Source organism: Triticum urartu, chromosome 2A (assembly GCF_056163025.1).
Source record: "Triticum urartu cultivar PI428250 chromosome 2A, HENAU_Tu73, whole genome shotgun sequence".
NCBI classification, from domain to species: Eukaryota; Viridiplantae; Streptophyta; class Magnoliopsida; order Poales; family Poaceae; genus Triticum; species Triticum urartu.
Genome location: NC_141874.1, coordinates 614,242,454 through 614,269,235, shown reverse-complemented (window position 1 = coordinate 614,269,235; position 26,782 = coordinate 614,242,454). Strand labels below are relative to the sequence as shown.

The following is a 26,782-nucleotide window of genomic DNA, read 5'->3' as shown; positions in this document are numbered from 1 at the left end:
CAAACAAAAATTTGGCGCGTACATTTCGGTATTGTACATGCTCACAAAGTTGTTTCGCGAAAAAGTGACTAGTTATGTTTCGCGTGTGAAAAAGATAAAATCTGGTTTTAAAAAGTGCTTTTCACATGACATTTTTTTTGTCTTTTTTATACAAGCCACAAAAATGTCAGTTTTTCCAAAACTTGACGTGCACACATATAATGTTAAAATGTATGCACCAAATTTTTGTTTGAATTTTTTTCGCACTTTGAAATATTTTTTCCTGTGGCAGGAGCGCGTGCTCCATGTGCAAAAGCGAATTTCTGACTGTACTAGTCAGTCACGTGTCTGTAGAAGCAGCCAGAACAGCCACGATCCAAATGTGCAGCCGCATACATCGCCGGTACTGTGCCCTGGTAGAATAGTATTCCCTCCGTTTTTATTTACTCTGCATATTAGTTTTGGTCAAAGTTAAACTATATAAACTTTGACAAAGTTTGTAGACAAAAATATTAACATATACAATAAAAAATCAACACCATTAGATTCATTATCAAATGTACTTTCACATAGTATAAATTTCTTATGGTAAATATTTATATTTTCTTCTATAAATTTGGTCAAACTTTAGGAAATTTGACTTCAGTCAACTCTAATATGCGAAGTAAATAAAAACGGAGGGAGTAGCTACGGAACGAATAGGAGTACTCCGTCGTTGTTCAAATGCCGTACGAAGAGGAGGGCTTTTAATTATCAAGCGTAAACTATTCTCGATGTAACCCTTGCACGGAACCGTACGGATCTTCATCCATGGCTAAACATGATTAACCGCATTCTACTCCTAGTCAACGAACCAACAAGTGTGTGCTGTATGTCCCTACGTGTTCCGAGTAGAATCGGGCATGGCAGCGCCTACTATGCAACGCCCGGGGAAGAAAAATACTCTGGTCAGAGCCGTGTGTTATAGCGCGTAATGTTCAATTTCCCAACAACAACAACAAGTAAATTAACGTGCAGAAGTCTTGATTTGCTTTGCCGCTACCGCTGGAGTGCTAGAGATGTCGATCGTTTCCTTTTTCTAGGGACGAATTCGACGCCAAACAGAAACACGTCACGTCTGAAAGATGCTCAACTATTCAGGACCGAATACCTTTTGTTGATTTGAGCTACTCCTATATATCCGTCCCACGGTCCATCAATCAAAAGATATAACCTGCCCCTGTTCCGTTCTGATTGATCGAGCGTGAGCAGGCTACTACCATTCGTGATCCCTCGTCAGAAAAACAGCATCACAAGTCAAATCGTTATTGATTAAAATCAAAATCAATGGCGCGTCAGGATCAAGTGCACCGTGCTTGTCAAGCTAGATGAACAAGTGGCTCGCGCCGCGCATTCCCACGGGCCACAGTGGACCACCTCCCGTACCCGTCTTAACGGATAGACAATGCCACCTCCTGATTATGTGGATCCGTACACTCGCCCGTACCCTTCGCGTACGTGCAAATCATCGATGGAACTCGAAGCAATGTGCTGACTTTGAATGATCAACTGCCATTTTTTTAGCTCTGAACGTCGGGAAATGTCAAGGTCCAAGGATACGAATTGCTCAGCGTTAAAAATCCTAGTGTCCTAGTCGAAAGAAAGGTCAGATTCCGGGTTAAAAAAATGCATAATTTCCCGGTTTAACATGAGAACCGGGAAGCAGCAGAGTATACGCAGTGACGCAAGCGGAAAAGATCGTCCAGGATTAAGTAGCCCCGCGTGGTTCCTTCGTTCCGTTCGTTTCTGCGAGTCCTTGGCCTCACATATTCAGCGATGGCAAAAAAAAGAAAGAAAATTAAGCAAAGATGGGGACATTCGCAAGTATGACAACGTGTTGCACGTCACGTTTAGCCTGCTTATTAATTGTTTTCCCCGTCACACATTGACTTCACTCGCGCGCTCCAATTAAGCAGGAGGGAGAATCCGAGACCTCACTTTTCATGATACCGATTCGTCCTTTTTTTTGACAGAATGAGACCAATTCGTCCTTGTGGTACGTAGGGTGTGATTTCAGGAACTATCCCTGTACCGCCCTGCCATACGCATGGCACTGGTAATGTTTTCTTTCTTTCTGGTCACTGTTTTTTTAAGGGGTAAATCAAGTTTTTAAAGCAACTCCAACCCGGTGACCTAAACGGACGTTGATTTTGTCCGCTTCGGTCGCTCGTTCGCTTGTTGTCAGTGTCAAAACCGTCGAATCTCGGGTAGGAGGTCCCAAACTGTGCGTTTAGGCCGGATGGTAACAGGAGGTAGGGGACACAATGTTTTATCCAGGTTCGGGCCCTCTCGATGGAGGTAAAACCCTACGTCCTGCTTGATTAATATTGATGATATGGGTAGTACAAGAGTAGATCTACCACGAGATCGGAGAGGTTAAACCCTAGAAGCTAGCCTATGGTATGATTGTTGTTGTGTATATTGTCCTATGGACTAAAACCCTCTGGTTTATATAGACACCGGAGAGGGTTAGGGTTACACAAAGTCGGTTACAATGATAGAAGATCTACATATCCGTATCGCCAAGCTTGCCTTCCACGCCAAGGAAAGTCCCTTCCGGACACGAGACGAAGTCTTCAATCTTGTATCTTCATAGTCCAGGAGTCCGGCTGAAGGTATAGTCCGGCCATCCGGACACCCCCTAATCCAGCACTCCCTCAGTAGACTCTGAACCAGGCTTCAATGACGACGAGTCCAGCGCGCAGATTGTCTTCGGCATTGCAAGGCGGGTTCCCCCTTCAAGTACTTCATAGAAGATTTTGAACACAAAGATAGTGTCCGGCTCTGCAAAATAAGTTTTCCACATATTGCCATAGAGAGAATAATATTTACACAAATCTAATCTGCTGATGTATTCCGTAGTGTGACACACCACGACCAAGCCTTTATCCGAGTCGTTTCATTATCCCACCTCAGCGCGTCATGCGAGGCGGTTTCCTTGGCACGTCTTGTTAAAGCAGAGATCGTGTCCCCTTATTCTGGGATTCTCATCAATACGGGCGTGGGTAACCCAACCGCGCCATTGATTACGGCGCTTGGAGATAAGCGAGTTTTACCAGACTGGTGGGGACACATAGTTGCGTCCACCCATATAAGGGGATAAAGATCCACCTTTTCACCTACGCCTTCTTCCTCCCTTGCTTATCCATTCTCGCACACTCGAGCTCCAGCGCCCAAGTCCGCACTCCCCACCTCAACCTTCTCCAGCCATGTCCGGAGCGGGAGGCAAGTGGATGGTGTCCTCCGTCACGGAGGGACACATCAAAAGACTGAGGAAGGCCGGATACTTGTCTAACGACATCGCGTACCGGCTCCCCGAAAAGGGGCAGCTCATCCCCACCCCTAGGCCCATGAGAGGGTGGTGTTCATCCCCCATTTCCTCCGCGGACTGGGCTTCCCTCTTCACCCATTTGTCCGGGGGCTCATGTTCTACTATGGCCTGGATTTCCATGATTTGGCCCCGAACTTTGTCCTCAACATCTCGGCGTTTATCGTCGTGTGCGAGGCTTTCCTCCGCATCCGCCCCCATTTCGGCCTATGGCTCAAGACTTTCAATGTCAAGCCGAAGGTGGTGCGCAGCAACCAGGCGGAGTGCGGAGGCGCCATGGTGGGCAAGATGCCCAACGTCTTATGGCTCGAGGGCTCCTTTGTGGAGACCCTAAAGGGGTGGCAATCGGGGTGGTTTTACATCACCGAGCCGCGCGACCCCGAATGGGTCGCAGCCCCCGAGTTTCGATCCGGACCCCCTACGCGGCTCACCTCCTGAAAGGAGACGGGCCTGTCGTGGGGTAAAAAAGGAGAGCTGACCGGACTCCAAACATGCGTCCAAACCTTGGTGGACAAGAATCTCAGACTTGTCAACGTAGTCCAGGTTATGCTCATCCGCCTGATCCTCCCGTGTCAACAACGGGCTTTCAACCTGTGGGAGTTCGACCCGGCGCGGCACCGAACTCTGAGCAGGCTCTTCGACACGACGTACGAAGATGCCTGGAAGGTGCTTTTCAAGGGCGCCGAGACCCCCGCATCCGCTATCGAGGATCGCGGATTCAGTACGCAGCGTCACGCTCATGCAGTAAGCTGTTTTTTCCTTTTACAGGGTATCAATTTTTCATAGTTTGACTCCATGCGGGATCTAAGCTCCCTTACCTTTGACAGGATTGGCAGGAGACGTCCGGACAGATCAACTGTCCGGCTCCTTTGCCCGAAGGCCCAGCGGACGCTCGTTTGGCGAAGCTGCTGGTTCCGGCACCCCATGTGGTGCCGGAGAAGAGGTCCAAGAAGAAGGCCACAGGGACTCGAAAGAGTGCCCGGCGCCTGGAGGTGTCGGATCCCTCATCCGACGACTCCAAGACGCACTCCTCCCATGAAGACGGGGAGGAGGAAGAAGAGACCCCTCCCCCTCCAGCGGGGGAAGGGAAGAAAAGGAAGGCCGCCCCAACTGGGGAGGCCGAAGGGTCCAAGAAGGGGAAAACCCTTCCTCCGGACTACTCCACCGACGCTGACGACGGCGGAGAGGAGTGGCCTCCCAGGGCCAAGCCCCTGGCCAAATCGCAAGTATCCGGATACCAGAGTAATTCATAGTATTCGTTTATTGCACAACTTTCCCTTATGTCGAATATGTTTATGCAGCCCACCCAAAGACCGGCTCGACGCGTCGTCGAGCGGCTCACTGGACTCATCGGATGTGAACTCGCTTCCGACGGCTTCCTCCCCCCGCCATACGGACGACACCGAAGTATTGTCCCAACAGGTCCAAGCCGGGAGGAGGTGGTCCTGGAGGCGCCACGAGGCGACCTCCTAGACTCCAAGAGTAAAGGGGATGAAACCCCCCAGGGCTCCAAGTCCGGCCCTAGGCCGGACACCGCTCCGGAACCTTCAAAGGTTCCAGAGTCCGGCGGGGGATCTCCTTCCAAGAGGAGCAAGCCCACCGTGCCGGTGACCTCCGTCCAACCGGAGGCGCCGGACAATCTGTTGGAGGCGCTCCAAGGCGCCTCCATCGACGAGGAGCACCGCACTATAATGAGTGCGGTGGTCCAGAAGGTTCAGTCCGCCAAGAGCGGACTGACTGAAGCTTGTACTAGCCTTTTAACAGGCTTTGAGGTAAGTAAAGAATGTGTAAATAATATTACCGCATAGACAGTAGCCCCGGATGCTCTGTTTGGCGTTCGGGAAGAAAAGCCGAATAGAGGATCAAATAAAATTCGCAGGAGTCTAACAAAAAGGAGTCAATATGCGTATGCAGGCTTCTCTGCTTGCGTCCACCGCACTGACTGCGGAAGTGGACACGCTAAAGCAGAACCTCGAGCGGTCCGAGCAAGAACTCGGGTGTTGGGGATATAATTATTTACGTAAGCCGCCCAGAAGGGGCCGGGTTACGCAAAGAGAAGCCCATCTGAAGCCCAAGACCAAGATGTGAAGATGGCAGTTCAGTAAAGGGTCTAAAGGCCCACAGACGATTTAGGGCCCATGGTGATAAACCGCCTTGTATTGTAAGGTAGAAATAACTAGTCACCGAGCCAGACACTGTTTATGAGCCGGCCGGGACTCTGTAAGCCGTAGGGCGTCGACCCGTGTATATAAGGGGACGACCCGCTGGCGGCTTAGGGAGAGAAGAAACAAGAGATCGAGAACCGGGCATAGCGTATCTCGCTCCCTGGTCATCGAAACCTCAAGCAATTCCAACCCAATTAGATGTAGGCCTTCCTTCACCGTAAGGGGCTGAACTAGTATAAACCTCGCGTGTCCTTTGTCCCGATTAACCCCTTTAAGCTTCCTAGTTGCGATGGCTCCACGATCAAGTCCTTACAAGAGGACATATGCCGTGACAATTCCACGACAGTTGGCGCCCACTGTGGGGCCAGCGCACGGTGGATTTGAGTTCTTGAAGGGCAGCTTCGAAGGGCTCAAGGGATACGTAGTTGGCCGGATGACCAAGAGTCGTCGCGGCAAGATCTACATCGACGACGAAGGCTGGGGCCCCGACGCCGGCTCAATTGAGTACAGCTACCGGGTCCCCTTTGGCGGAATTCACGTCTTCATCAGCCGGATTGGTGAGCCGGGCCCTGAGCCGGACAACTGCACCGACCTCGTCGAGACGGCTCAGCGTGCGAAACCCGCCCGAGCTCAACCCGTCGTGAAGCGTGCCTTTGTGGGTTGCATCCATGGAGGTGAACTTCCTGAAGGATCTGAAGGTGATGGTGAGCCGGCCGTCCTCTCTGACGGTGATTCATCCGTCGGCTCAATAGATTCGCTGTATCAAGTTCAAGATGGTGTGCTTGGGGGCTGTTCCGATGGCAGCACTATTCCGGACCTCTCAGAGTCGCCAAACTGGGCAGGAGTCTTCATGGCTGGTACTCAACCCGGCCAAAATTCTACGGCCTCAGCGGAGATAACGTCCTGGTTAGGAGCAGCCGGGGCAGGAGGCCCCGTGCGCTCACCGGCTCAGGTGTTGATGGATCTCATGGATAAGCTTACGGCTTTGTTAACTGTTACAGTCATCCCTGCGAACCAATCTGAGAACGAGGCAGAGGTGGCACAGGTTCGCGACGAGATCGCCCGAGTCAAGGAAACCTTAGCAGCTGAGGACGCTAGATTAGCAGCAGAGCGGGCGGCTTTGGACGTACGGGCACAGCAACTTCAGGCAGAGGCCTTGCAGCTCACATTGAGCTTAAACGCATCTAATGAGGTAATGAGGAGGAGACATCAGAAAACTCAGTCCCGTTTACCTCAGAATTATGATCCTCGGAATCTCTTTGCTACACCCGAGGCCGGCCCAAGTAACCCGCCAGGTGCGAATCAGCTTATTACATCCGGAGCGGGAGGTCCAGTCCAGCCTCATGGGATGGCACCTCCTCACGGCAATATGGCACCGCCCAATTACGTACCAATACCACAGGGTCACTTCTCCAACCCCATGGAGAACTTAATCGCAGCATCAACACGTTTGGCAGCTCTCCCAGTAGATGGGGATGATCCGACAGCGGTGGAAACCCGGAAGATCAGATAACTTGTCCAAACAGCCCTGGCTCAGCAAGAGACCTACTCCTACAGCCGGGATAGGATTCACTTGACTCCATCGCCCTGGTTAGCCCCACCTCGTCAAAATCGGAGCCCGAGTTACAGTAGACACATGGAGTCAGAGGCCATGTCAAGTAACGCTCAGCGCCGGAACCAGCCCGGCGGGTATAACCCGGTTCAGGATCGGATACGTCAGGAGGACGAGCGGGCGGCTCAGCTAGCGGCTCAGCTAGCAGTCCAACAGAACTCACCGGCTTACCCGACGACTTCCGTTGAGGCGGGAGTTGCTACTAGAACCGGAGGAGTTCCTTGTCTGGTACCGGCTCTACGTAATGTACGTCTGCCCAAGGATTTCAAGGGACCTCGGAAGGTGCCGAATTATGCGACCGATTTACAGCCTGGGGCGTGGATTGAAAGTTACGAGATGGCTATGGAGCTGCTGGAGGTTAGTGATGAAGCGATGGCTAAATATTTCACCATGATGTTGGACGGAACGGCCCGTTCTTGGTTAAAGGGTTTGCCACCCAACTCCATTAGTTCATGGGCGGAGCTAAAGGCCCGTTTCATCCAGAACTTCAAGGATACTTGCAAGCAGTCTATGTCAATTGTGGATCTGACAAATTGTAAGCAGGAAGAAGGTGAATCTACGACTCATTGGGTGCGCCGGGTCAAAGATATAATACATTCGTCTGATAAGATGGATGCCGGCTCAGCAGTTCTCATGCTGGAGAAGAATTGCCGCTTTGAGCCTCTGAGACAGAAGCTGGGGCGCCTTAAGAGTGATTGCAACAATATGGGGACGCTGATGGCGGCTTTAGTCAAGTATGACGATTCTGATAGTACCAAGGACCCCGTGTCTGATGATGAAAAGACGGGGAAGGGAAAGAAGAACGGTAATGGAAAGGGTCAACAGTATAACCCGGCAAGTCAAGGAGGCAATAAGCGTAAGGCGGACGGTAACCTGGAATTTGTGGCCAATGCATAGGGTAACAATCAGAAGCGCAAAGGGAAGCCACCCCGGTTTGGTGGGTCAGGACCGTCTCTTGAGCAACTACTCAATGAGCCCTGCCCGAAACACGGCACCCGGGAACGACCAGCGACTCATTTATGGAAGGATTGCGCAATCATGAAAGCTTTCAATAATTCTAATACGTTTGATGGCAATCAAGGCCCAAGCGGCAGCTCAGGAGCCGGAGGCTTTCATGGCCCAGGCGGTGGTTCAGGATCCGGTTTTCAGGGAAACCAGGGTGGTTATAATCAACAACAGTCTGGTCAAGGAGGTCAGCAGCAGCAGCAGTCGGGTTATTAGAGCCATCCAAAACAGTTAAACAGTGGGCAGTATCACGTATTCACCACAAGTTTGTGTAAACGTGATCAGAAAGTTCATAAGAGGGCTGTGAATTCTGTTGAATCGGTTGTCCCTCGTTACTTGAGGTGGTCGGAACAGCCTATTGTCTGGAGCAGGGAGGATCACCCTCCCCGGGTTGATAATCCGGGTCAACTGGCCCTAGTGGTGGCACCGCAGGTTGGTGGGTATAAATTTACTAAGGTGCTCATGGATGGAGGTAGCAGCACCAACATCCTCTATTACGAGACCTTTCGGCGCATGGGCTTAACTGACAAGAATTTAAAGACTTCCAACACCGTCTTCCATGGAGTGGTGTGCGGTAAGTCGGCGTATCCTGTGGGCAAGATTGAGCTAGAGGTGGCCTTCGGAGACGAGCATGATTCTAGGGCGGAAAAGTTAACTTTTGAAGTGGTCAAAATCAAGAGTCCATATCACGCTTTGTTCGGGCGGCCGGCCTATGCCAAGTTCATGGCACGGCCGTGTTATGTTTATCTATAGCTCAAGATGCCGTGTTACAAGGGTACCATCACTGTGCATGGAAGCCGAAAGGTGGCCCTGGAGTGTGAAGAAGGCGATGCGGCTTACGCCGAGTCTGTCTGTGCAGCAGAGGAGCTCAAATTTTATCAAGATAACGTTGACCCGGCGGATATGACTTCTCTCAAGAAGCCGACTACGGAGCATGACCCAGCCATGAAGTTTAAATCGGCTGTAGAGACTAAGCTTGTTGATTTTACTCCGGGCGATTCATCTAAGCAATTCAGCATCAGTGCCAACTTGGATCCTAAATAGGAAAGCGCGCTCATCGAGTTCATCCGTGAGAACCGGGACATCTTTGCATGGAAACCTTCTGACATGCCAGGTATACCGAGAGGACTCGCTGAGCACACTCTTAATATTGATCCGAAGTATAAGCCGGTCAGGCAGTTTCTGCGGCGATTCAATGAAGAGCGACGAAAAGCTATAGGAGAAGAGGTCGCCCGGCTCTTGGCGGCTGGGTTTATTGTCGAAGTTTTTCACCCGGAGTGGTTGGCTAACCCGGTACTCGTACTCAAGAAAAATGGCACCTGGCGGATGTGTGTGGATTACACGGACTTAAATAAGGCTTGTCCGGCTGATCCTTTTGACCTCCCCCGTATTGATCAAATCATTGATGCTACGGCAGGTTGTGAGCGTTTGAGCTTTTTGGATGCTTATTCTGGTTATCATCAGATCAAGATGGCAGTTAAGGACCAGGAGAAGACGGCTTTCATCACCCCGTTTGGAGCCTTCTGTTATGTGTCTATGCCTTTTGGGCTCAAGAGTGCCCAGGCAACTTATCAACGGTGTGTACAGAATTGTCTCCACAATCAGATTGGGCGCAATGTTCATGCCTATGTGGATGACATAGTAGTGAAATCCAGAGAGGCGGAAACCTTGATATCTGATCTCAAAGAAACCTTTGACAATCTCCGGGTTTACAAAATGATGCTTAACCCAGAGAAGTGTGTATTTGGTGTGCCTGCAGGCAAGCTTTTGGGATTCTTGGTCTCAAACAGGGGCATCGAGGCTAATCCGGAGAAGATTAAGGCAATCACTTCTTTGGCTAAACCAGCATGTATTAATGATGTCAGCGATTGGCGGGTCGTGTTGCTGCTTTAAGCCGGTTAGGTGAGAAGGCCCTACCGCTGTACCAATTAATGAAGAAGGCAGACACCTTTGTCTGGAGTGATGCTGCTAATGTTGCTTTTGAGGATTTGAAGAGGCAGTTATGTGAGCCGCCAGTTCTTGCGGCTCCCATTGACAAAGAGCCTTTGCTGTTATATGTGGCTGCTAATTCACGAGCCGTCAGTGTGGCAATTGTGGTAGAGCGCAAGGAGGCTGGTAAGGAACATCCGGTTCAACGGCCGGTTTATTATGTCAGTGAGGTACTCATCGAGTCAAAACAAAGATATCCTCATTGGCAGAAACTTGTTTACGGGGTGTTCATGGCAAGCCGGAAGCTGAAGCAGTACTTCCAAGGTCACCCTATCACTGTGGTAAGTTCTGCCCCCTTGGGAGACATTATTCAGAACAAAGAGGCTACAGGACGAGTCGCCAAATGGGCCATCGAGCTCGGGCCTCATGGTCTGAAGTACGTACCGCGTACTGCCATTAAGTCTCAAGCTTTGGTGGATTTCATCAACGACTAGACAGAGCTACAGGCACCTGAGGAGAAGCCCGATAACACTTATTGGATTATTCACTTTGATGGGTCCAGACAGTTGGAAGGCTCGGGGGCTGGAGTTGTATTAACTTCCCCTCGAGGTGACAAATTTTGTTATGTGCTCCGGCTTATGTTTCCTTGCACTAACAATGCAGCTGAGTACGAGGCCCTGCTCCATGGTCTCCGGATGGCCAAAGAGATGAACTTGAGCTGGGTAAGATGCTTAGGAGACTCAAACCTTGTGGCTCAACAGGTGTCAGGCAAGTGGGACTCTAAAGATCCCCTCATGGCGGCTTACCGTCGCGAAGTCGATGCTGTGGCTGGATATTTCAAGGGTTACGTAGTGGAACACATTGATCGAAGGAAGAATGAGGCGGCTGATGCCTTAAGCCGGCTAGGGTCTCAGCGTAAGCCGGTGCCGCCTAACACCTTTCTTGATGTTTTGCATAATCCTTCTGTTAAGTTACCTACCGAAGAAGATCTGGCAATACCAGACCCGAAGGCACAGCTGGTGGCGGCTATCCACATTATCCCGGATTGGACAGTGCCTTATTTGGCTTACATGACCCGGGGAGAGTTGCCTGAAGACGAGACCTTGGCAAGACAGATCGTCCGGCGGTCTAAGTCCATGACAATTGTCAATGGCGAGTTACATCATTACAGCGTCACTAGCGCGATTCAACGTTGCATGTCACCTGCAGAGGGTCAGTAGATCCTTCGTGAGATTCATGAAGGCGATTGTGGTCATCACGCCGGCTCAAAATCTCTTGTGGCCAAAGCTTTCCGCCATGGGTTTTATTGGCTGACAGCTCATGCTGATGCAGAAGACCTGGTCAGTAAATGTGACGGATGTCAGAAATTCTCACGACGAGCCCATGTGCCGGCTCAAGAATTGAGGATGATTCCAATTACCTGGCCATTTGCAGTCTGGGGGCTTGATATGGTCAGGCCTTTCAAAAGATCTAAGGATAAAAAGACTCACCTCTTGGTGGCGGTTGACAAGTTCACAAAGTGGGTGGAGGCGGAGCCAGTGAGTAAGTGTGATGCAGCCACAGCAGTCCAATTTATGAAAAAGGTGATTTTTCGCTTTGGTTTTCCACACAACATCATAACTGATAATGGCACTAACCTTTCCAAAGGAGTTATGGAAGAGTTCTATCAACGAGAGCATATTCGGCTTGACGTTTCAGCTGTAGCTCACCCTCAATCAAATGGTCAAGCAGAACGAGCCAATCAAGAAATCTTGAAGGGTATCAAGCCCCGGCTCTTGGTCCCCTTACAGCGGACGCCGGGTTGTTGGGTGGAGGAGTTACCTTCTGTACTCTGGAGCATCAATACTACACCTAATAGATCTACGGGTTACACGCCTTTCTTTATGGTGTATGGAGCAGAGGCGGTCCTGCCAAGTGACATCCGTCACGATTCACCCCGTGTGGCGACTTATGTTGAGGAAGACAATGAAAAAGCTCGGCAAGATGCACTTGACCTGTTGGATGAAGAGCGAGACTTGGCAATAGCCCGTTCGGCGATTTACCAGCAAGACCTGCGCCGCTAACACAGCCGCCGGGTTAAGTCCAGAACCTTTCAGGAAGGCGACTTAGTGCTCCGATTCATCCAGGATCAATCTAACATGCACAAGCTATCCCCTCCTTGGGAAGGACCCTTTGTGGTCACCAAGAATCTGAACAATGGATCATACTACCTTATCGACGTTCGGGAACACAAAGACTCACGTAAGTCGGAGGAGGAGACCCGTCGGCCGTGGAATATCGCTCATCTTCGGCCTTATTATACTTGAGCCGTCGGCTCTAGTGTGTATATACTTATACTATGTATATTATATAAAGCAATAAAGCAGGACCTCTGTCCTTTTTCCACTCCCAAAAAGGTTCATGTGTTTTCCTTGTCAGGTGGTGGAGATGACCAAGGAGAAGCGGATCATATCTGAATCCAGCTTTCCTTTGGTCCGGCTTATGATCATATCTGAATCTAGCCATGATCACTTGAGGGCTTCCTGTTCAAACATAGGTCGTATTCGAACCAAAGAAAACATAGCTGTCGATACCCACTTGATCGGCATACTGCCAAACCCACTTGGGGGCTTCTTGATCATATCTGAATCATAGCTTAACTCCTTTTGGGTCTGACGTGGATCGTATTCGAATCAGCGTCATTAAACAACTCTTATGGTCACTTGGGGGCTTCCTGTTCAAACATAGGTCGTATTCGAACCAAAGAGAACATAGCTGTCGATACCCACTTGATCGGCATCGCCACAGCCATTGGGGGCTAACAGATCGTATCCGAATCTTAGCTCAACCCCTTTGGAACGGGTCACTGATTGTATTCGAATCAGAAACCCTTGAATTTTGTTCATCATATTTTACAAGTGCCAACATTAGATATCTTATGACCCTCTTGAAGGTACAATGGAATACATTACAATCTTCCAGAATTAATATTAGTTACATCAGGTTGTTAAGAACCAGGTGAACTTGTATGTGCCAATTTTCAGGAGTTAAGTTTACCCTCAGGGATTGGTTTATATAAGCTGGAAAAACAGCTGTAAGCACTACAGGGCAATGCAATGTATTTCTGCAAAGGGCATAACAGATTCATATAAAGTATATAGTGATGGCAGCTTATGCAAGTACTAAAGGCCATAAGCATACGCAAAGGCATAGCAAAATTCAAGGTATTTTTTACTCTATTACAAGACTCTCCGAGTCTGAAAGATGCGGCATTGTTTTTCTACAACTACATAAGCAGGTGGCGTCTGATAATCTACTCTTGGGGTTGATTTGAAGCCTCCGGGTTATCCTTCTCTGCCTCTCCGCCGGCTGCTTTGTCCTGGAAGGATGATGAGGCCCAGTCAATGCCACTCAAGGCCTCAAACTCAGCTTCATCATCTATTAAACTGGTTGGGTCGACTTCAGGAGCAAAGGTGTGCTTACGGGTTGGAGGGATCAAGCTGATGTCGTCATAATGCGGCGCGGGGATTCTCCGATTCTCCTTGTCATAACCCGGCTGCCACTTGGAGAGGTCAGTGTCGTTCCCAATAAGAGTAGCCACCGGACGTATATCTTTCACACAGGCGGTGAAATCTTTATCATTAAACACGGAGCCATCTTACTTTAAACTTGGATACCCAAGAGCAATATCAGCAGGGTCTAGTTCTGGAAGCCACGCCTTGGCCCGGCTCAATGCGGCTATAGCTCCGGCTCTTGCAGATGCTCGTCTTAACTCTTGGATCCGCTGAGGTAGCACAACAAGTCGCTTCAGCACATCTTGCAGGAGATAGGGAACATCATTTGATAAAGACACAACGGCCAGGGCACGTTGTGACCCGGTGTAGAGCTGTTCCACCAGAGTATAAACCGCCTTCAGCTTGATCACCATGTTCTGCTTGAGATTTGTGCTCCTGGGGCCAGCGTTATTAAGCATAAGGTGAGTCAGAGGAAACAACCGAAATGGTCATTCAAGGAGTTTTGCAGTGTTTAAGATTTGAGTAAGTCACTCACCAAAGATTGCTGAGACCATTCGAGATATCTGGCGCTTTAAGTCGGACAGTTCGGCCGTTGCTTCCGCCAGCGATGCCTCTGCTGTCTCGGCCCGGGTCACCAGTGCGGCCTTTTCATCAGCCGAAATTTTCTTCTCCAAAATTTTGCTTCAGCTTCTCTTGTTCAGAGACGCTGAATTCAAATTTGGAGTTAGCCTTTTGAGTTTCAGTCTCCTGGGCTGCCACGCGGTTCTTCAGGTCAACAATTTCCTATTCAAATTGACTTATCATGACCTGCATTGCACCAGATAACACTCAAGATTACGGTAAATAGTGTTAAGTCCCAAGCACTTTGCAAGCAAAGGTATTTGGCACTTGGGGGCTAATGTATCCTGAAGAATTTTCAATTACTACTCCGGTTCATGGAAATTAAAGTCCCAAACACTTTGCAAGCAAAGATGTTTAGCACTTGGGGGCTAATGTGTATCGCAAGTGTTACCGGGTTAAAAGTCTTTTTCCTAAGCCGGATAAGCAGTGCTAGGCAATTTTCAAAAGTCTACAGCATATTTACTTATAAGCAATAGACTTGGGGGCTGGTACAGTAAGTATGGTTAAAGAAAGCTAGCATAAGTTATACCTCAGATTTCTGCTGTATCTGCTTCACCATGTCAATTTCCAGGTCACGGCTGCTATGTACTTGATTGATATAGCCGGAGACGATCTCTCCGATACTCAAATGAGTATAGTCAGTGACGTCCAGCTTGGCCTTTCGGCGTTCTACCAACTCCTCTTTAGAACACTTGGCAAGTACAGATGGCTGTGCCGGTTCAACAAACTGAGTTTTGAGGATCTCAACTTCCGGATCACTTGCTTTGGCGGGGCTAGGAGCCTCCGGGTTACCAGACTTGTTGAAGATTTTCTCAGTAGGCGGGTCAGAGGAAGATATAGGAGCGTCATGAGATGGTTGAGGCGGCGGCTCGTGAGCAGGGGCATCAGGAGCAGCTATGCCCAGCTCTGGTTCAGTCACAACCGGCTCTTGGGGCGGCTTATTCTTTTTTGCCCTTTTGCTGGGCTTTACTTGCACACTGCGGAAAAAGTAGACAGGTTAAAAACGAAAAGTATGAGTAAAATAAAGGCATAAGGTACAACAAGTTTATATTACCCGGGAGTAGTTTTGAAGGCTGGCATGTTGGACTGCATAGACTCACCAGAGGAAGGTGAAATATCCTGATAATTGGAGTCAGAAGAATTCAGAGGATAACGAATGAAACCTGCCAAAGGAAAAAGAAGGTGTGAATCGGAGGTAACCTCAGCCTGGCGTTTCCTGGTCACATCAGGTAAGCCGGAGGAGAGTTCCGCGTCTTTGCTGGTCCGGGTCTGCCTCCGGCTCTCATAAATCTGTCGCTTCAAAAGAAAGTCAGGATCTTGGTAAGCCAAAGGATGTGAAAATCTTACTTTCCGGGTTACTCTTCGAATTTTCTGACGCGGCTGATGCTCGGAGTCGGAGGAGATTATAATTACCTCTTCCTCGACGGGTTGGCTGTTGCCCGTGTCTTCCTGAAAGAAGGTTAGTATCAGTAAGGTAGTGATAAAGGAGAAAGGGAAATTCAAAGGTTACCTCTTCCTCATTATCATCAGTATCATCAAGCTGAAATAGCTCAGAGGAGCTTGGCTTCCTCTTCCTTGAGGTGGTGGGCTTGGTGGTTTTCTTTTCGGCTCTCTTGGCCGCCCTGGCTTTCTTGGCTGCCTCATGATCATATTGGGTTTTCCAGAAGTTATCATTTGCCTGTAAAAGGTTATAACGGGTTATGCGTAAGAATACAGCCTAACATGATAAAAAAAGAGATAATAATAACCCGATGGCTGGAAACTTACTGCAGGGGCCGGGTTCTTCTGGCAAAAAGGTAGTAAGCCGAAGGCATTACTATTCACTGTGCCCTCCTTCAACAAGGACTGAGTTGTAGCTTCCACTACGTCATCTGGTAAGTCGTCATGGCTATGACGCTGAGGGTCATCTTTCTCGCCTGAATAATTACACATTAAGCCGGGGCGGCGGCTTAACGGAATTATTCTCCAAGCAACCCAGACTCGGACCAGGTCAATGCCATCTAAGCCGTTCCCTAAAAGAGCTTTTATCTTCTTGATTTTGGGGGTGAGTGGCAGACGTTCAGTAGCTGTCAACTTATCCGGCAGCGGGTGAGTAGGTTCAAGGCGCAATGCACAGAAGCCGGGCAGCGGGTTTTCACCAGCCGGAGAAGTGTCCTGGCAGTAGAACCACGTTTGGTTCCAGTCCTTTGGATGACTCGTCAGTTCAGCATAAGGGAAAAGGCAGTCTCTTCGTCGCTGAATCGAGATGCCACTAAGTTCTAGACTGGGTCCGTTGGCGCGTTCATTCTATCGGTTCAAATAGAACAACTCCCTGAACAAAAGTAGGATGGGTTCTTCTCCAAGGTAGACCTCACAGAAAACTTGAAAGTTGCAGATATTTGACACCGAATTGGCCCGATGTCTTGAGGTCTTAAGTCAAATAAGTGCAAAACGTCTCTAAAGAATTTTGAACCGGGAGGAGCAAATCCCCGGCTCATGTGATCGGTGAAAATGATCACCTCCCCTTCCTTGGGTTGAGGTTTCTCTTCAGACGGGCCAGGAGCACGATAAGACATGACATCCTTCTTGGGCAGATGGCCAGACTTTACAAACTCGGACAGTTTGCTCTCTGTAACAATGGATGGGACCCAGTTGCAGGTAATCGGAGGCTTAACAGCTTTGGGTGCCATTGGATAAATTGAAGCCTACAACAAGAAAAAGGAAATTTTCCGGTTCATTATAACCCGGAGAATAAGCATTATTGGGTTATCTGAGATGGCGGCTTAAGAAGGGGCCTAATGACATACAGGTAACTATCCGATAATGATTAGCAGCTGCAGGTACTAAAGATGATTAAGGTTTTCTTAAGTCGCCATAAGCAAGCGGTGCTGACAACCGGTATTATTTTAAACCGGTCACATGAATTATTACGGCTGAAGCAGAGTCAATAGATGCAATTTTTTGGTTAAGTGTGGAACAAACAGGTTTCACAAGTTGCAATCATTATTTTGGATCAAACGAGGTTCTGAGAAAGAAAATATTTCTAGACCTAAAAATAGTACAGAGAAGTTCATATACTCGCGGAGGGTTTCCAAAACAAGGGAAATGAGATCTGTTCTTATACAGGATAAGCACGAATATTTTCCGCAGCAGTTTTATGTTGTTTCTATAATCTAAACAAAGGCATTGGAGGTGAAATTAATGGAGGTCTGCGTCGGGCGGTGATGAACACCGACGAACTCAAGACGATTTCAAGACAGATCTGAGAAAGGGGAAAAGAGGAACTCACAGATGCGGAAGAGCTGCGGAGGGTCGCCGTCGCTTTCTGGTCGGAATCAGGGTGATGCAGCGGCCTGAGTCGGTGAAGACGAGGAGTTCGACGACGGCGGCGGCGGAGCTTGAGCAGCAAAGGAAGAAGTGTGAGGAGGAAGACGACTGAAGGAAACTGAGAAGGCCTAGGTCGCATCTATTTATAAGGAGGGGCCGACCAAGACGGCGCAAGAAACGAGGAGACCAAAGCATCATTATCCAGCGGCCCCGACGCCTCGATTCTCGGGATGGTCAGTAAAGGCAAAGATTCGTTGGAGGATATGACGGATTAAAATATGAATTTTATTGAAGATGACGTCACAGAAATTTGACCCGGATCCGGATGATGACGTCATGGCGGGTTAGAATTTCCGCGCAAAACAGAAGACTAAGGGCTAGTTTATAAGGTTTTTAAAGATTGACATGAATCGGTTCAAATCAATCTGGGGCCTAATGTTGGGGATATAATTATTTACGTAAGCCGCCCAGGAGGGGCCGGGTTACGCAAAGAGAAGCCCATCTGAAGCCCAAGACCAAGATGTGAAGATGGCGGTTCAGTAAAGGGTCTAAAGGCCCACAGACGATTTAGGGCCCATGGTGATAAACCGCCATGAGGGCGTGACTTGTATTGTAAGGTAGAAATAACTAGTCACCGAGCCGGACACTGTTTATGAGCCGGCCGGGACTCTGTAAGCCGTAGGGCGTCGACCCGTGTATATAAGGGGACGACCCGCTGGCGGCTTAGGGACAGAAGAAACAAGAGATCGAGAACCGGGCATAGCGTATCTCGCTCCCTGGTCATCGAAACCTCAAGCAATTCCAACCCAACTAGACGTAGGCCTTCCTTCACCGTAAGGGGCTAAACTAGTATAAACCTCGCGTGTCCTTTGTCCCGATTAACCCCTTTAAGCTTCCTAGTTGCGATGGCTCCACGATCAAGTCCTTACAAGAGGACATCTGCCGTGACAATTCCACGACATCGGGCGTGCCAAGAAGCAGCACGAGGATAATGAAGGTAAGAAATACCTTGTTTAAATATATATAAAAAGGTGCAATTGCAAAAAAAATGACAGGATTATCGTGGCTATTGTAGGGGCCACGTCTGAGGTGGCGACCCTTAAGCAAGCGCTGGTCGAGGCCGAGAAGAGGGCGGCCATGGAGCGCACCGAGTGGGAGAAGTACGAGGCCCAGGTTGGCAAGGTGTAGCAAGAGCTCCAGGTTCTCATGAAAAAACATGAGAGTTTGGAGCTTGACTCAAAGACGCGAGCGTCCGAGCTCGCGGCGGCTATTGAAAATGCCAAGTCTGCCAAGGCCGAATCCCAGAAGACCCTCTAGGAGTTGGATGAGATGAAGAAGATAGCGGCGGGTAATGCATTCTTTATGCAAAGCAAACACATAAACGTGAGTTACTTGTTACTTACCCGAATCCGGAGCTCTCCAGGAGCGTTTGCAGATCTTCCCCGGAGTGTGTCTGATGCCGCCGCATTCTATTGAGCCGAGGAGGGCAGCTCGACAGAGAAGGTGTTCTGGTCTCAGTATGCTGAGGCCGGACACCCCGTGCCCCTGAGCGACCAGCTGAAGCAACTGGTCGAGCTCCACAAGGCGGCCGAACAGGCCATGAAGGGCCTCATAGTTCGGCTGTGGCCTGGAGAGGCTCTGCTTGGGAGCTATTTCGGGCTGGTGCGGCGGCTGGTGGAGGCTTGTCCAAGGCTCGAAGTCATCAAGCGCTCCGTCTGCATTGAAGGTGCCCGTAGGGCCCTTGCCCGTGCGAAGGTGCACTGGGGCAAGCTGGATGCTGAGAAGCTTGTCAAGGACAGCCCACCGCCGGGGAAAGAGCATCGCAAGCCCGAGAATTATTATAAGGATGTTCTGAAGGGTGCCTGCCTTGTGGCGGATGAATGTTTTAGGGATGTAATTTTTGAGTGAAACTTGCTCGTTTTGTCCTGTGCGCTGAAAACTTATTCATATGCGCTAAGCAATGCTGTTGGAATTTAAAATATTACCTGCTGTGCGGCTGTTTATCAATTCTGAGAGATGGCGAGTCGTCGGCTTCTGCCCCCGTGCCGCTAGTGCTGGGGTGTTCGGGGATAAACCTGAGCGCTCTTTTTCCCATGTTTGGGTCCTTCGAGGGAGGCGCTCAGCCCAACGAACAAGGCAATCGGACTATAATGCGTGAACACTCTCACTTAGCCATAGAATTCTATAATTTTAAATTTCGGCGAAGCCCCTGGTATTCGGAAGACCGAGTTCGGGGCGCTATCCACGCCTTGGCCGGACAGAGCCGACTCCTCGCTCTAAGCGGCATAAGTCTTTAGGGACTCGAAAAACCTCTCAAATAGCGACCAGCTCTCGCTTCATCATGACAGTCAGTTTTAGCTTTCTCCACTAAGGTGCTCGACCCAGCTCAACTGGGGCACAATCTGTTGGGGAACGTAGTAATTTCAAAAATTTCCTACGCACACGCAAGATCATGGTGATGCATAGCAACGAGAGGGGAGAGTGTTGTCTACATACCCTCGTATACCGGAAGCGGAAGTGTTATGACAACGCGGTTGATGTAGTCGTACGTCTTCACGGCCCGACCGATCAAGCACCGAAACTACGGCACCTCCGAGTTCTAGCACACGTTCAGCTCGATGACGATCTCCGGACTCCGATCCAGCAAAGTGTCAGGGAAGAGTTCCGTCAGCACGACGACGTGGTGACGATCTTGATGTTCTACCGTATGGCCCATTAAGGCCCAATACGAATTCCCGTAACTCCCCGGTACTCCTGAAAATACCCGAATCACTCGGAACCTTTCTGATGTCCAAATATAGTCGTCCAATATATCGATCTTTACGTCTCGACCATTTCGAGACTCCTCGTCATGTCCCCGATCTCATCCGGGACTCCGAACTCCTTCGGTACATCAAAACTCATAAACTCATAATATAACTGTCATCGAAACCTTAAGCGTGTGGACCCTACGGGTTCGAGAACAATGTAGACATGACCGAGACACGTCTCCGGTCAATAACCAATAGCGGAACCTGGATGCTCATATTGGCTCCCACATATTCTACGAAGATCTTTATCGGTTAGACCGCATAACAACATACGTTGTTCCCTTTGTCATCGGTATGTTACTTGCCCGAGATTCGATCGTCGGTATCTCAATACCTAGTTCAATCTCGTTACCGGCAAGTCTCTTTACTCGTTTCGTAATACATCATCTCGCAACTAAATCATTAGTTGCAATGCTTGCAAGGCTTATGTGATGTGCATTACCGAGAGGGCCCAGAGATACCTCTCCGACAAACGGAGTGACAAATCCTAATCTTGAAATACGCCAACCCAACATGTACCTTTGGAGACACCTGTAGAGCTCCTTTATAATCACCCAGTTATGTTGTGACGTTTGGTAGCACACAAAGTGTTCCTCCGGCAAACGGGAGTTGCATAATCTCATAGTCATAGGAACATGTATAAGTCATGAAGAAAGCAATAGCAACATACTAAACGATCGGGTGCTAAGCTAATGGAATGGGTCATGCCAATCACATCATTCTTCTAATGATGTGATCTCGTTAATCAAATAACAACTCTTTTGTTCATGGTTAGGAAACATAACCATCTTCGATTAACGAGCTAGTCAAGTAGAGGCATACTAGTGACACTCTATTTGTCTATGTATTCACACATGTATTATGTTTCCGGTTAATACAATTCTAGCATGAATAATAAACATTTATCATGATATAAGGAAATAAATAATAACTTTATTATTGCCTCTAGGGCATATTTCCTTCACAATCGCAGTGGTTCTCCTAGTGCTACCTTAGCCGATATAGCGGAACGTAAGGCACCAAAACATAGGAGCCGGACAAACCCAACTATTGACCCAAGACATGATTCAGAGCCGATGCATATAATGCTATAAGTTCGGGGTGCCGCACTTGTTAAAGTGTTCGGACTTCTCACACCATGTTGAGGGGTACTGAAGCCCCTGGCGTATTTTGGCCGTACCAAAGTGTACGGGTGCAACATGTCGTTAAGGAACATAGAAAAAAGAGTAATGCAAAAATAGACAAAAGCTATGCATTGTTTATTAAAGAGGGCTGCCATCAAAGCAGAACGATACAAATAATGAGATAAGCAAAATGTTGGACTATTTAACATGTCCGTTCCAGGGGCAAGCTGCGGAATAGTATGCGAAACAGGTATACTGCTCGTGATAGAGACCACCTGGGAGTTCCGTAATGCGGCGTGGCTTGTCTGCTTCCCTGATTCTTGCATCGTTTGTGTGGCAATTGAACTGCCGAACAGGCCTTCCGAAGAATGGAGTCCTGAAAGTAAGAGAAAATTAAAAAATCGGCAGCCCCTGGTACGGTTTAAGCCGTGCTTCGGGCGTGCCGTGATGGTGCCCTCCCCCTGTACCTATGGTATTTCTAGAGCGTAGTTATGTATGCGAAGCACTGGCGTCGTCTTTTTGCTAGGGCTGGGGTTGGGGCCGCATTGCTACGCCTGCTTGGATCGTGCCAGGCGGTCTTGTTGTAGGTTACTTCGGGCGCGCTTGACGGTGTCCGGTCGTTTAGTGGCCGGACTGGAGAGCTGCCTGGAGAGGCTGCTTTGTACTTCCGCTGCAAGGGCCGCCGGGTGCTCCTCCGTTCGGAGGGAGCGTTCGGTGTTTCCATTGACCGTAATTACTCCTCGAGGGCCTGGCATCTTGAGCTTAAGGTATACGTAGTGCGGTACCACATTGAACTTGGCGAATGCGGTTCGTCCGAGCAGTGCATAATCGCCACTGCGGAATGGGACTATGTCGAAGATTAACTCCTCGCTTCGGAAATTATCCGGAGATCCGAAGACCACTTCAAGTGTGATTGAGCCTGTACAGTTGGCCTCTACACCTGGTATTACGCCTTTAAAGGTCGTTTTGGTGGGCTTAATCCTCGAGGGATCTATGCCCATTTTCCGCACTGTATCCTGGTAAAGCTGGTTCAGGCTGCTGCCGCCGTCCATAAGGACTCTAGTGAGATGAAATCCGTCAATAATTGGGTCTAGAACCAATGCGGCGAATCCGCCATGAAGGATGCTAGTGGGATGGTCCCTTCGATCAAAGGTGATCCGGCAGGAGGACCATGGGTTGAACTTTGGGGCGACTGGCTCTACCGCGTATATGTCCCTTAACGCGCGCTTCCGCTCCCTTTTGGGGACGTGGGTTGCGTATATCATATTCACCGTCCGCACTTGTGGGGGAAAACCCTTCTGTCCACTGTTGTTCGGCGGCCGGGGCTCCTCGTCGTTGTCGCTATGCAACCCCTTATCTTCATTTTCGGCATTTAACTTGCCTGCCTGCTTGAACACCCAACAATCCCTGTTGGTGTGATTGGTCGGCTTTTTGGGGGTGCCATGTATCTGGCACAAGCGGTCGAGTATTCAGTCCAAACTGGATGGGCCCCTAGGATTCCTTTTGAATGGCTTTTTCCGCTGACCGGATTTAGAGCCTCTGAATCCGGCATTTACTGCCGTATCCTCAGCATTGTCGCCGTTAATGCGGCGCTTCTGCTTGTTGCGACGCGACCTGCCACTACTGTCCCTGGTATCCAAATTACCAGGGTTCTTGGTCATATTGTTGCTACAAACAAGCCAGCTGTCTTCTCCCGCGCAAAAGCGGGTCATGAGTGTCGTGAGTGCTGCCATAGACTTCGGCTTTTCCTGTCCAAGGTGCTGGGCGAGCCACTCGTCACGGATATTGTGCTTGAAGGCTGCTAGGGCCTCGGTGTCCGGACACTCGACTATTTGATTTTTCTTTGTTAGGAACCATGTCCAGAATTGCCTGGCCGATTCATCTGGCTGCTGAATTACGTGACTTAGGTCATCGGCGTCTGGGGGTCGCACATAAGTGCCCTGGAAATTGTCGAGGAATGCAGCTTCCAGGTCCTCCCAACAACTGATTGATCCTGTTGTCAAGCTGTTAAGCCAATGCCGAGCTGGTCCTTTAAGCTTGAGTGGGAGGTATTTGATGGCGTGGAAATCATCGCCGCGGGCCATGTGGATATGAAGGAGATAATCCTCGATCCATACCGCAGGATCTGTTGTGCCATCATACGATTCGATGTTTACGGGTTTGAAACCCTCAGGGATTTGATGATCCATTACTTCGTCTGTGAAGCATAGTGGGTGTGCGGCGCCTCTGTACTGGGCTATGTCACGACGTAGCTCCAATGAGCTTTGTCTACTGTGTTCGGCCCTGCCAAATTTGTGGCCGGCGTGACGGTTACCGTCTCGAGTCGTGGGGCGCCCACGCGATCCGTAGATCGATCTTGTTTGCCTTGCCTTGTCCTCCAACATATCTCGCAAGTCCGGCGCATTTTCCCGTGCCTTGGTACGGGGTGCGGCTTGAGTGGAGGGCCGAGAGGCCTCTCTGTCACGGCCACGAGGTGGCCGATCGGCCGTATCGAGTGCAGGTGATGTAGGTTTAAGTGCTTCCTCCTCTAATCGGGGTAGCAACCTGCGCTTTGGGTAGCTCTTGGAGGGGGCGTTCGAGTTTATGCTCTTCGGCCGCAAGGACTTCAGTCCATCTGTCGACTAGCAAATCTTGATCAGCTCTAAGCTGTTGCTGTTTTTTCTTGAGGCTTCTTTCTGTGGCCATAAGCCTGTGTTGAAAACGCTCTTGCTCGGCGGGATCCTCTGACACGACGAATTCGTCGTCGTTGAGTCTTGCCTCGTCTTCGGAGGGAGGCATATAATTATCGTCCTCGACCTCTCTGTCTGCCGCTCTCTCATGAGGGCTGGTTTCTCCATCCTCCTGTGCTAAATCTTATTGGAGGGGGTTTTCTTCGGCACTTTCCGGAGTATTATTATCTCCCGTGCTGGAATCACCGTATTTGTTTTGGCGGGATTTTGAGCGGCGCCGCTGACGCCGGCGCTTAGGCTGTTTCTTGGAGGGGTCATCCTCCGCTGTTCCATCGCCATCTCCTTCTTTTGGGGTGTCCACCATATATATGTCATATGACGAGGTGGCTTTTCAGGGCCCAATAGGCGCTGGTTCGTCATCGTCTCCATCATCGGCGTCCATACCGTCGATGTCTTCGGAGTCGAAGTCGAGCATGTCGGTTAAATCGTCAATAGTGGCTACAAAGTGGGTGGTGAGTGGGCTTTGAATTTCTTCATCGTCCGTATCCCAACCTTGCTGACTGTAGTCCGGCCAGGGCTCTCCTGATAAAGAGAGAGACTTCAGTGTCTTCAGAATATCGCCGAAAGGCGAGTGCTGAAAGATGTCCGCGGCAGTAAACTCCATGATCGGCGCCCAATCGGATTCGATCGGCAGGGGCGCGGACGGTTCGGAGTCCGGAGAGGAGTCCGGCTCCTTGGAGTCACGAGTCTCGCAGAGTGCAGGGCTGGTGTTCGGCTCGATCGCCGTTGGGATCGCAACCCCCGAGGTGGCGTCCAACCACCCATCCTCGATCGGCGTAGTTGGCTCCGAATTAAGGGTCGAAGCCGATGCGGGTGCGGCCTCCAGGGCACTGTTCGGCGGCAGAGCTAGATCATGCTCGTCGGGACAGTGCGGCGCGCTCGGCAGTGGCTCGAATCCGTCGAAGATCAAGTCCCCGCGGATGTCAGCCGTGTAGTTTAAACTTCCAAATCTGACCTGACGGCCAGGGGTGTAGCTTTCGGTCTGCTCCAGATGGCCAAGTGAATTGGTCCGCAGTGTGAAGCCACCAAAGACGAAGATCTGTCCGGGGAGGAAGGTCTCACCCTGGACTGCATCGCTATTGATGATCGTAGGAGCCATCAGGCCTGACGGCGACGACACAGAGGAACTCTCTATGAAAGCACCAATGTCGGTGTCAAAACCGGCGGATCTCGGGTAGGGGGTCCCGAACTGTGCGTCTAGGCCGGATGGTAACAGGAGGCAAGGGACACGAAGTTTTACCCAGGTTCGGGCCCTCTCGATGGAGGTAAAACCATACGTCCTGCTTGATTAATATTGATGATATGGGTAGTACAAGAGTAGATCTACCACGAGATCGGAGAGGCTAAACCCTAGAAGCTAGCCTATGGTATGATTGTTGTTGTGTATGTTGTCCTACGGACTAAAACCCTCCGGTTTATATAGACACCGGAGAGGGTAAGGGTTACACAAAGTCGGTTACAATAGTAGGAGATCTACATATCCGTATCGCCAAGCTTGCCTTCAACGCCAAGGAAAGTCCCTTCCGGACACGGGACGAAGTCTTCAATCTTGTATCTTCATAGTCCAGGAGTCCGGCTGAAGGTATAGTCCGGCCATCCGAACACCCCCTAATCCATAAACCAAGTTTTTAGAGCAACTCCAATGCTGTGACCTAAACGGACGTTGATTTTGTCCGCTTCGGTCGCTCGTTCGCTTGTCGTGTCCGCTTTTTATTTGGGTCAGCCGGTGTGCCTAACGAGGCGGACTCATTTTGTGACATGTCCGCCCCGGCATTCCGTCGAACACCTGGTGGGAGTACTTCCATGAACTATCCCGAGCTCCCGCGAGCGCCGACCGCTCCAGGGACGCTGTCGTGTTGAATATGAGTGCCCCGAGCATTGCAGCTGTGAGCGGTGTAGCTCAGCTTAATCTGCTGGAAAGGGTTGACATCGTGGGTCTCGGCCTGATGGCGGCAAGAGCTTGGAAGATCTCGTCGCCGTAGGAAATCCTCCATCCTCGGGAAGCTACGGGCCGGCTCATCGAGCTCCGCGCCTACAAGGATGGGAACCTCGCCAAGCTCCACGAGCCATACGGAGAGGTAACCCAAGAAGCCGCATGCTCTTGCCATGCGGAAAGCGAGTGCCGGCACGCCGAGCTCCTCCACGACATCGACGACGAACGTCGGTAAGCCGTCGGCCATGATGCACAACAACGCTGAGAACCCGCCGTCGACAGCGAACAACGTCGAGGCAAGGAGAGCACGGTACGCAGTAGGGACCATTGTCATCAGGGACTTGGCGAGATCCTTGAGGCGTGGCGTGCGACGGCCGCTGAGGGAGTCCTAGATTAGGGGGTCCTCGTGTTGGAAATATGCCCTAGAGGCAATAATAAAAGGATTATTATTATATTTCCTTGTTCATGATAATTGTCTTTTATTCATGCTATAATTGTGTTATCCGGAAATCGTAATACATGTGTGAATATATAGACACCAACATGTCCCTAGTAAGCCTCTAGTTGACTAGCTCGTTGATCAATAGATAGTCATGGTTTCCTGACTATGGACATTGGATGTCATTGATAACGAGATCACATCATTAGGAGAATGATGTGATGGACAAGACCCAATCCTAAACATAGCACAAGATCGTATAGTTTGTT

General features: G+C 49.9%; 1 protein-coding gene across 1 annotated transcript; it reads right to left on the bottom strand.

Annotated features, from left to right (window-relative positions):
- Positions 1-14,202: 14,202 nt before the first annotated feature.
- LOC147986230 (uncharacterized) lies at positions 14,203-26,402 on the bottom strand. The gene is made up of 8 exons (XM_087541927.1): positions 25,977-26,402; positions 15,940-16,458; positions 15,683-15,850; positions 15,586-15,621; positions 15,373-15,462; positions 15,227-15,291; positions 14,702-15,149; positions 14,203-14,334 (listed from the first exon to the last, which is right to left on the bottom strand). Exons 1-8 carry the CDS (start codon positions 26,400-26,402, stop codon positions 14,203-14,205), a joined length of 1,884 nt encoding a protein of 627 aa, XP_087398053.1.
- Positions 26,403-26,782: the final 380 nt, after the last annotated feature.